At 51.2% G+C, this 10563-nt stretch overlaps 2 protein-coding genes across 2 annotated transcripts in view; both read left to right on the top strand.

Moving 5' to 3' along the window:
* LOC137647345 (probable inactive protein kinase DDB_G0270444) overlaps positions 1-184 on the top strand; it is a 471-nt gene extending 287 nt beyond the window's left edge. Inside the window, exon 1 of the mRNA XM_068380744.1 lies at positions 1-184. This exon is cut by the window's left edge and continues 287 nt beyond it. Coding sequence (XP_068236845.1) covers positions 1-184 — 184 coding nt within the window.
* A 2147-nt stretch (positions 185-2331) lies between these two features.
* Positions 2332-10563, top strand: LOC137647346 (uncharacterized). Its single transcript, XM_068380745.1, has 2 exons — positions 2332-2579; positions 10431-10563. Exons 1-2 carry the CDS (start codon positions 2332-2334, stop codon positions 10561-10563), a joined length of 381 nt encoding a protein of 126 aa, XP_068236846.1.

The following is a 10563-nucleotide window of genomic DNA, read 5'->3' on the forward strand; positions in this document are numbered from 1 at the left end:
GATGGACGAGTTACCAGAGGAGGGGTTGGACGAGTTACCAGAGGAGGGGTTGGAGGAGTTACGAGAGGAGGAGGTGGACGAGTTACCAGAGGAGGGGATGGAGGAATTACCAAAGGAGGGGATGGAGGAGTTACGAGAGGAGATGGAGGAGTTACAAGAGGAGGGGATGGAGGTGTTACGATAGGAGGAGATGGAGGAGTTACCAAAGGAGGAGATGGAGGAGTTACGAGAGGAGGAGATGGAGGAGTTACGAGAGGAGGAGATGGAGGAGTTACAAGAGGAGGGGATGGAGGAGTTACGAGAGGAGGGGATGGAGGAGTTAGGAGAGGAGGGGATGGAGGAGTTACGAGAAGAGGGGATGGAGGAGTTATCAGAGGAGGGGATGGAGGAGTTACGATAGGAGGGGATGGAGGAGTTAGGAGAGGAGGGGATGTAGTAGTTACGAGAGGAGGGGATGGAGGAGTTACCAGAGGAGGGGATGGAGGAGTTACGATAGGAGGAGATGGAGGAGTTACGATAGGAGGAGATGGAGGAGTTACAAGAGGGGGGGATGGAGGAGTTACGAGAGGAGGAGTTACCAGAGGAGGGGATGGAGGAGTTACCAGAAGAGGGGATGGAGGAGTTAGGAGAGGAGGGGATGGAGGAGTTACGAGAGGAGGGGATGGAGGAGTTAGGAGAGGAGGGGATGTAGGAGTTACGAGAGGAGGGGATGGAGGAGTTACCAGAGGAGGGGATGGAGGAGTTACGATAGGAGGAGATGGAGGAGTTACGATAGGAGGAGATGGAGGAGTTACAAGAGGGGGGGATGGAGGAGTTACAAGAGGAGAAGTTACCAGAGGAGGGGATGGAGGAGTTACCAGAGGAGGGGATGGAGGAGTTACCAGAGGAGGGGATGGAGGAGTTACGAGAGGAGGAGATGGAGGAGTTACGATAGGAGGATATGGAGGAGTTACAAGAGGGGGGGATGGAGGAGTTACGAGAGGAGGGGATGGAGGCGTTACGAGAGGAGGAGATGGAGGAGTTACGATAGGAGGAGATGGAGGAGTTACAAGAGGAGGGGATGGAGGAGTTACGAGAGGAGGGGATGGAGGAGTTAGGAGAGGAGGGGATGTAGGAGTTACGAGAGGAGGGGATGGAGGAGTTACCAGAGGAGGGGATGGAGGAGTTACGATAGGAGGAGATGGAGGAGTTACGATAGGAGGAGATGGAGGAGTTACAAGAGGGGGGGATGGAGGAGTTACGAGAGGAGGAGTTACCAGAGGAGGGGATGGAGGAGTTACCAGAGGAGGGGATGGAGGAGTTAGGAGAGGAGGGGATGGAGGAGTTACGAGAGGAGGAGATGGAGGAGTTACGATAGGAGGAGATGGAGGAGTTACAAGAGGGGGGGGGATGGAGGAGTTACGAGAGGAGGGGATGGAGGCGTTACGAGAGGAGGAGATTGAGGAGTTATGATAGGAGGAGATGGAGGAGTTAAAAGAGGAGGGGATGGAGGAGTTACGAGAGGAGGAGATGGAGGAGTTACGATAGGAGGAGATGGAGGAGTTACAAGAGGAGGGGATGGAGGAGTTACGAGAGGAGGGGATGGAGGCGTTACCAGAGGAGGGGATGGAGTAGTTACGATAGGAGGAGATGGAGGAGTTACAAGAGGGGGGGATGGAGGAGTTACGAGAGGAGGAGTTAGGAGAGGAGGGGATGGAGGAGTTACGAGAGGAGGAGATGGAGGAGTTACAAGAGGAGGGGATGGAGGAGTTACCAGAGGAGGGGATGGAGGAGTTAGGAGAGGAGGGGATGGAGGAGTTACCAGAAGAGGGGATGGAGGATTTACCAGAGGAGGGGATGGAGGAGTTACGAGAGGAGGAGATGGAGGAGTTAAGAGAGGAGGGGATGGAGGAGTTACGAGAGGAGGAGATGGAGGAGTTACGATAGGAGGAGATGGAGGAGTTACAAGAGGGGGGGATGGAGGAGTTACGAGAGGAGGGGATGGACGAGTTACCAGAGGAGGAGATGGAGGAGTTACGATAGGAGGAGATGGAGGAGTTACAAGAGGAGGGGATGGAGGAGTTACGAGAGGAGGAGATGGAGGAGTTACGATAGGAGGAGATGGAGGAGTTACAAGAGGAGGGGATGGAGGAGTTACGAGAGGAGGGGATGGAGGCGTTACCAGAGGAGGGGATGGAGGAGTTACGATAGGAGGAGATGGAGGAGTTACAAGAGGGGGGGATGGAGGAGTTACGAGAGGAGGAGTTACCAGAGGAAGGGATGGAGGAGTTACCAGAGGAGGGAATGGAGGAGTTACGAGAGGAGGAGATGGAGGAGTTACGATAGGAGGAGATGGAGGAGTTACCAGAGGAGGGGATGGAGGAGTTACCAGAGGAGGGGTTGGAGGAGTTAGGAGAGGAGGGGATGGAGGAGTTACGAGAGGAGGAGATGGAGGAGTTACAAGAGGAGGGGATGGAGGAGTTACCAGAGGAGGGGATGGAGGAGTTAGGAGAGGAGGGGATGGAGGAGTTACCAGAAGAGGGGATGGAGGATTTACCAGAGGAGGGGATGGAGGAGTTACGAGAGGAGGGGATGGAGGAGTTAGGAGAGGAGGGGATGGAGGAGTTACGAGAGGAGGAGATGGAGGAGTTACGATAGGAGGAGATGGAGGAGTTACAAGAGGGGGGGATGGAGGAGTTACGAGAGGAGGGGATGGAGGCGTTACGAGAGGAGGAGATGGAGGAGTTACGATAGGAGGAGATGGAGGAGTTACAAGAGGAGGGGATGGAGGAGTTACGAGAGGAGGAGATGGAGGAGTTACGATAGGAGGAGATGGAGGAGTTACAAGAGGAGGGGATGGAGGAGTTACGAGAGGAGGGGATGGAGGCGTTACCAGAGGAGGGGATGGAGGAGTTACGATAGGAGGAGATGGAGGAGTTACAAGAGGGGGGGATGGAGGAGTTACGAGAGGAGGAGTTACCAGAGGAAGGGATGGAGGAGTTACGAGAGGAGGGAATGGAGGAGTTACGAGAGGAGGGGATGGAGGAGTTACGATAGGAGGAGATGGAGGAGTTACAAGAGGAGGGGATGGAGGAGTTACGAGAGGAGGGGATGGAGGAGTTAGGAGAGGAGGGGATGTATTAGTTACGAGAGGAGGGGATGGAGGAGTTACCAGAGGAGGGGATGGAGGAGTTACGATAGGAGGAGATGGAGGAGTTACGATAGGAGGAGATGGAGGAGTTACAAGAGGGGGGGATGTAGGAGTTACGAGAGGAGGAGTTACCAGAGGAGGGGATGGAGGAGTTACCAGAGGAGGAGATGGAGGAGTTACCAGAGGAGGGGATGGAGGAGTTAGGAGAGGAGGGGATGGAGGAGTTACGAGAGGAGGAGATGGAGGAGTTACGATAGGAGGAGATGGAGGAGTTACAAGAGGGGGGGGGATGGAGGAGTTACGAGAGGAGGGGATGGAGGCGTTACGAGAGGAGGAGATGGAGGAGTTACGATAGGAGGAGATGGAGGAGTTACAAGAGGAGGGGATGGAGGAGTTACGAGAGGAGGAGATGGAGGAGTTACGATAGGAGGAGATGGAGGAGTTACAAGAGGAGGGGATGGAGGAGTTACGAGAGGAGGGGATGGAGGCGTTACCAGAGGAGGGGATGGAGGAGTTACGATAGGAGGAGATGGAGGAGTTACAAGAGGGGGGGATGGAGGAGTTACGAGAGGAGGAGTTACCAGAGGAGGGGATGGAGGAGTTACCAGAGGAGGGGATGGAGGAGTTACGAGAGGAGGAGATGGAGGAGTTACAAGAGGATGGGATGGAGGAGTTACCAGAGGAGGGGATGGAGGAGTTAGGAGAGGAGGGGATGGAGGAGTTACCAGAAGAGGGGATGGAGGATTTACCAGAGGAGGGGATGGAGGAGTTACGAGAGGAGGGGATGGAGGAGTTAGGAGAGGAGGGGATGGAGGAGTTACGAGAGGAGGAGATGGAGGAGTTACGATAGGAGGAGATGGAGGAGTTACAAGAGGGGGGGATGGAGGAGTTACGAGAGGAGGGGATGGAGGCGTTACGAGAGGAGGAGATGGAGGAGTTACAAGAGGAGGGGATGGAGGGGTTACGAGAGGAGGAGATGGAGGAGTTACGATAGGAGGAGATGGAGGAGTTACAAGAGGAGGGGATGGAGGAGTTACGAGAGGATGGGATGGAGGCGTTACCAGAGGAGGGGATGGAGGAGTTACGATAGGAGGCGATGGAGGAGTTACAAGAGGGGGGGATGGAGGAGTTAAGAGAGGAGGAGTTACCAGAGGAAGGGATGGAGCAGTTACCAGAGGAGGGGATGGAGGAGTTAGGAGAGGAGGGGATGGAGGAGTTACGAGAGGAGGAAATGGAGGAGTTACAAGAGGAGGGGATGGAGGAGTTACCAGAGGAGGTGATGGAGGAGTTACCAGAGGAGGGGATGGAGGAGTTACCAGAGGAGGAGATGGAGGAGTTACGATAGGAGGAGATGGAGGAGTTACGATAGGAGGAGATGGAGGAGTTACAAGAGGGGGGGATGGAGGAGTTACGAGAGGAGGAGTTACCAGAGGAGGGGATGGAGGAGTTAGGAGAGGAGGGGATGGAGGAGTTACGAGAGGAGGAGATGGAGGAGTTACAAGAGGAGGGGATGGAGGAGTTACCAGAGGAGGGGATGGAGGAGTTACGAGAGGAGGGGATGGAGGAGTTACCAGAGGAGGAGATGGAGGAGTTACGATAGTAGGAGATGGAAGAGTTACAAGAGGAGGGGATGGAGGAGTTACGATAGGAGGAGATGGAGGAGTTACGATAGGAGGAGATGGAGGAGTTACAAGAGGGGGGGATGGAGGAGTTACGAGAGGAGGAGTTACCAGAGGAGGGGATGGAGGAGTTAGGAGAGGAGGGGATGGAGGAGTTACGAGAGGAGGAGATGGAGGAGTTACAAGAGGAGGGGATGGAGGAGTTACCAGAGGAGGGGATGGAGGAGTTACGATAGGAGGAGATGGAGGAGTTACAAGAGGAGGGGATGGAGGAGTTACGATAGGAGGAGATGGAGGAGTTACGATAGGAGGAGATGGAGGAGTTACAAGAGGAGGGGATGGCGGAGTTACGAGAGGAGGGGATGGAGGAGTTACGATAGGAGGAGATGGAGGAGTTACAAGAGGAGGGGATGGAGGAGTTACGATAGGAGGAGATGGAGGAGTTACGATAGGAGGAGATGGAGGAGTTACAAGAGGAGGTGATGGAGGAGTTAGGAGAGGAGGGGATGGAGGAGTTACGATAGGAGGAGATGGAGGAGTTACAAGAGGAGGGGATGGAGGAGTTACGATAGGAGGAGATGGAGGAGTTACGATAGGAGGAGATGGAGGAGTTACAAGAGGAGGGGATGGAGGAGTTAGGAGAGGAGGGGATGGAGGAGTTACGATAGGAGGAGATGGAGGAGTTACAAGAGGAGGGGATGGAGGAGTTACGATAGGAGGAGATGGAGGAGTTACGATAGGAGGAGATGGAGGTGTTACAAGAGGAGGGGATGGAGGAGTTAGGAGAGGAGGGGATGGAGGAGTTACGATAGGAGGAGATGGAGGAGTTACAAGAGGAGGGGATGGAGGAGTTACGATAGGAGGAGATGGAGGAGTTACGATAGGAGGAGATGGAGGAGTTACGATAGGAGGAGATGGAGGAGTTACCAGAGGAGGGGATGGAGGAGTTACGATAGGAGGAGATGGAGGAGTTACAAGAGGAGGGGATGGAGGAGTTACGATAGGAGGAGATGGAGGAGTTACGATAGGAGGAGATGGAGGAGTTACAAGAGGAGGGGATGGAGGAGTTACGAGAGGAAGGGATGGAGGCGTTACCAGAGGAGGGGATGGAGGAGTTACGATAGGAGGAGATGGAGGAGTTACAAGAGGAGGGGATGGAGGAGTTACGAGAGGAGGGGATGGAGGAGTTACGATAGGAGGAGATGGAGGAGTTACAAGAGGAGGGGATGGAGGAGTTACGATAGGAGGGGATGGAGGCGTTACCAGAGGAGGGGATGGAGGAGTTACGATAGGAGGAGATGGAGGAGTTACAAGAGGAGGGGATGGAGGAGTTACGATAGGAGGGGATGGAGGAGTTACGATAGGAGGAGATGGAGGAGTTACGATAGGAGGAGATGGAGGAGTTACAAGAGTAGGGGATGGAGGAGTTAGGAGAGGAGGGGATGGAGGAGTTACGATAGGAGGAGATGGAGGAGTTACAAGAGGAGGGGATGGAGGAGTTACGATAGGAGGAGATGGAGGAGTTACGATAGGAGGAGATGGAGGTGTTACAAGAGGAGGGGATGGAGGAGTTAGGAGAGGAGGGGATGGAGGAGTTACGATAGGAGGAGATGGAGGAGTTACCAGAGGAGGGGATGGAGGAGTTACGATAGGAGGAGATGTAGGAGTTACGATAGGAGGAGATGGAGGAGTTACAAGAGGAGGGGATGGAGGAGTTAGGAGAGGAGGGGATGGAGGCGTTACCAGAGGAGGGGATGGAGGAGTTACGATAGGAGGAGATGGAGGAGTTAGGAGAGGAGGGGATGGAGGAGTTACGAGAGGAGGGGATGGAGGAGTTACGATAGGAGGAGATGGAGGAGTTACAAGAGGAGGGGATGGAGGAGTTACGATAGGAGGAGATGGAGGAGTTACGATAGGAGGAGATGGAGGAGTTACAAGAGGAGGGGATGGAGGAGTTAGGAGAGGAGGGGATGGAGGAGTTACGATAGGAGGAGATGGAGGAGTTACAAGAGGAGGGGATGGAGGAGTTACGATAGGAGGAGATGGAGGAGTTACGATAGGAGGAGATGGAGGTGTTACAAGAGGAGGGGATGGAGGAGTTAGGAGAGGAGGGGATGGAGGAGTTACGATAGGAGGAGATGGAGGAGTTACAAGAGGAGGGGATGGAGGAGTTACGATAGGAGGAGATGGAGGAGTTACGATAGGAGGAGATGGAGGAGTTAGGAGAGGAGGGGATGGAGGAGTTACAAGAGGAGGGGATGGAGGAGTTACGATAGGAGGAGATGGAGGAGTTACGATAGGAGGAGATGGAGGAGTTACAAGAGGAGGGGATGGAGGAGTTAGGAGAGGAGGGGATGGAGGAGTTACTATAGGAGGAGATGGAGGAGTTACAAGAGGAGGGGATGGAGGAGTTACCAGAGGAGGGGATGGAGGAGTTACGAGAGGAGGGGATGGAGGAGTTACGATAGGAGGAGATGGAGGAGTTACAAGATGAGGGGATGGAGGAGTTACCAGAGGAGGGGATGGAGGAGTTACCAGAGGAGGGGATGGAGGCGTTACCAGAGGAGGGGATGGAGGAGTTACGATAGGAGGAGATGGAGGAGTTACAAGAGGAGGGGATGGAGGAGTTACCAGAGGAGGGGATGGAGGCGTTACCAGAGGAGGGGATGGAGGAGTTACGATAGGAGGAGATGGAGGAGTTACAAGAGGAGGGGATGGAGGAGTTACAAGAGGAGGGGATGGAGGAGTTACGAGAGGAGGGGATGGAGGAGTTACGATAGGAGGAGATGGAGGAGTTACAAGAGGAGGGGATGGAGGAGTTACCAGAGGAGGGGATGGAGGAGTTACCAGAGGAGGGGATGGAGGCGTTACCAGAGGAGGGGATGGAGGAGTTACGAGAGGAGGGGATGGAGGAGTTACGATAGGAGGAGATGGAGGAGTTACAAGAGGAGGGGATGGAGGAGTTACCAGAGGAGGGGATGGAGGAGTTACCAGAGGAGGGGATGGAGGCGTTACCAGAGGAGGGGATGGAGGAGTTACGAGAGGAGGGGATGGAGGAGTTACGATAGGAGGAGATGGAGGAGTTACCAGAGGAGGGGATGGAGGAGTTACGAGAGGAGGGGATGGAGGAGTTACGATAGGAGGAGATGGAGGAGTTACAAGAGGAGGGGATGGAGGAGTTACCAGAGGAGGGGATGGAGGAGTTACCAGAGGAGGGGATGGAGGCGTTACCAGAGGAGGGGATGGAGGAGTTACGATAGGAGGAGATGGAGGAGTTACAAGAGGAGGGGATGGAGGAGTTACCAGAGGAGGGGATGGAGGCGTTACCAGAGGAGGGGATGGAGGAGTTACGATAGGAGGAGATGGAGGAGTTACAAGAGGAGGGGATGGAGGAGTTACAAGAGGAGGGGATGGAGGAGTTACGAGAGGAGGGGATGGAGGAGTTACGATAGGAGGAGATGGAGGAGTTACAAGAGGAGGGGATGGAGGAGTTACCAGAGGAGGGGATGGAGGAGTTACCAGAGGAGGGGATGGAGGCGTTACCAGAGGAGGGGATGGAGGAGTTACGATAGGAGGAGATGGAGGAGTTACAAGAGGAGGGGATGGAGGAGTTACCAGAGGAGGGGATGGAGGCGTTACCAGAGGAGGGGATGGAGGAGTTACGATAGGAGGAGATGGAGGAGTTACAAGAGGAGGGGATGGAGGAGTTACGAGAGGAGGGGATGGAGGAGTTACGATAGGAGGAGATGGAGGAGTTACAAGAGGAGGGGATGGAGGAGTTACGATAGGAGGAGATGGAGGAGTTACGATAGGAGGAGATGGAGGAGTTACAAGAGGAGGGGATGGAGGAGTTAGGAGAGGAGGGGATGGAGGAGTTACGATAGGAGGAGATGGAGGAGTCACAAGAGGAGGGGATGGAGGAGTTACGAGAGGAGGGGATGGAGGCGTTACCAGAGGAGGGGATGGAGGAGTTACGATAGGAGGAGATGGAGGAGTTACGATAGGAGGAGATGGAGGAGTTACAAGAGGGGGGGATGGAGGAGTTACGAGAGGAGGAGTTACCAGAGGAGGGGATGGAGGAGTTAGGAGAGGAGGGGATGGAGGAGTTACGATAGGAGGAGATGGAGGAGTTACAAGAGGAGGGGATGGAGGAGTTACCAGAGGAGGGGATGGAGGAGTAACTGGTAGACCACATACTTGCTGAGCCTGAAGAAAAGAAATTGTCATTTTAAAATAAAAGTCTGATATCGGTCAATAGTTTGCTCGATAGTTATTTAAAACTAAATATATTACATGCTTAAAACTTTCACATCACTTATTATGAAAAGAAGCAATCTGTCAGTAGTAAGGTTCTAGAAAGGGTAAATGTTAGAACAACTGTAGATTTTATAGGTTAATTTTGTGAAATAATGGTCGTTCAATAAAACTAGTAGAATTAGACTAGTTTATGTATCTCAGTATCTTCAAGAAAGAGATATTTCTATTTTTTCATTAACTTTATCTGGATACATTTCCTAGTCTGTCATGCCTCTCACACTCCTCTTCACTTGTTTCCTTTCCTCACTGGGCTATTCTCCCTGTTGGAGACCTTGGCTTATTGCATCCTGCTTTTCCAACTATTGTTTTAGTTTAGCAAGTAAAAAAAAAAAATAATAATAATAATATTAATAATAATAATCCCTTCTCATAACAAGGCTAAACAACCTCAATCTTATCTTTAAGTAAGCTTTTCCTGGCTACTTGTCATCACTTCTCTCACCAATTCATAGTCGTGATTGACCTTTCCTGGTTACTCCATCTATGAATCATGACATTCAAAGGTCACGCTTTATTAAAACCTTGTCCATTTCCCTTGCCACCTTTCATATGTTTGCTGTTTTTAGTTTTGTGCAGGACGTAAGTTTCGTCATTGACAATCCATGTATATAAAGAGGGATTAATTTTTTCTCAATAATATTTCATGATGTTGGAAAATTTCTTTCATAAAGTTCCAGAAAACATTCAACCCCTAATATGTATCCATTTCAAATACATTTTTAATACGACTAATATCACATTATGTTATACCAGCATTCCGACAGACCTCACCTTGTCTCAGTTGTCAAAACTTACCTTATTTAGCAGTTTTTCTATCTTGTGGTTTATCTGAGAGAATACAAGAAAGGTTACTTGAAAGTGATTGGATATTCAAACAAGAGAAAGACAAATTTCACACTTGTATAACTATTTACTTTTGAAAGCGCAGTCTAAGCTGTAAGACCATGATCTAGTTGACTGGTTTACTTTAGAGTGTATTTATGTAAAATTTGATAAGAGTAAGTAACATGCAGCGAGCCAAAGTACTTTGTAACGTTTAAAGGCGGTGTACAATAGTTTGGTGTTTACTGCAGACAGGCTGTATTATAAAATTTCCTTTGAAGAAGAAAATAAGAAACTCAACATACAAGAAAATTATATATATCCATAAAACAAAGAGGAATTAAAAACTCACCATTACGCATGCGAAATTGTTGATAGGCTGCAAAAAAGAGAAAACTATATTAAAGTAAAAACGTCAGTAACAAAGTAGAGGATTATTGAAATTATCTCACTTTAATAACGAAGTACTAAGCAAGTAATTTATAAATCATTAGGTTAGGTGGAGAATTGGTGAGGGAAATCCATGTTTAATCTCGGATTAGAGACTCAAGTCAAAATAGTTATGAAATGATGTGGGAGGAAAGTAGGGAAAATGTAGGTAAAAATGCTGATGATGTGAATTCATTAACCCAAACACAAAATGAAAACTCCTTATCTAATAGTGATTATGGTTAG

This window comes from Palaemon carinicauda, chromosome 9 (assembly GCF_036898095.1).
Source record: "Palaemon carinicauda isolate YSFRI2023 chromosome 9, ASM3689809v2, whole genome shotgun sequence".
Taxonomy (NCBI): domain Eukaryota; kingdom Metazoa; phylum Arthropoda; class Malacostraca; order Decapoda; family Palaemonidae; genus Palaemon; species Palaemon carinicauda.

Coding starts and splice junctions, on each gene's coding strand:
- LOC137647346 (XM_068380745.1), top strand. CDS start 2,332: ATGGAGGAGTTACCAGAGGAGGGGATGGAGGAGTTACCAGAGGAGGGG. Junction 2,580..10,430: donor CGAGAGGAGGGGATGGAGGA/GTTAGGAGAGGA, acceptor ATCTCGGATTAG/AGACTCAAGTCAAAATAGTT.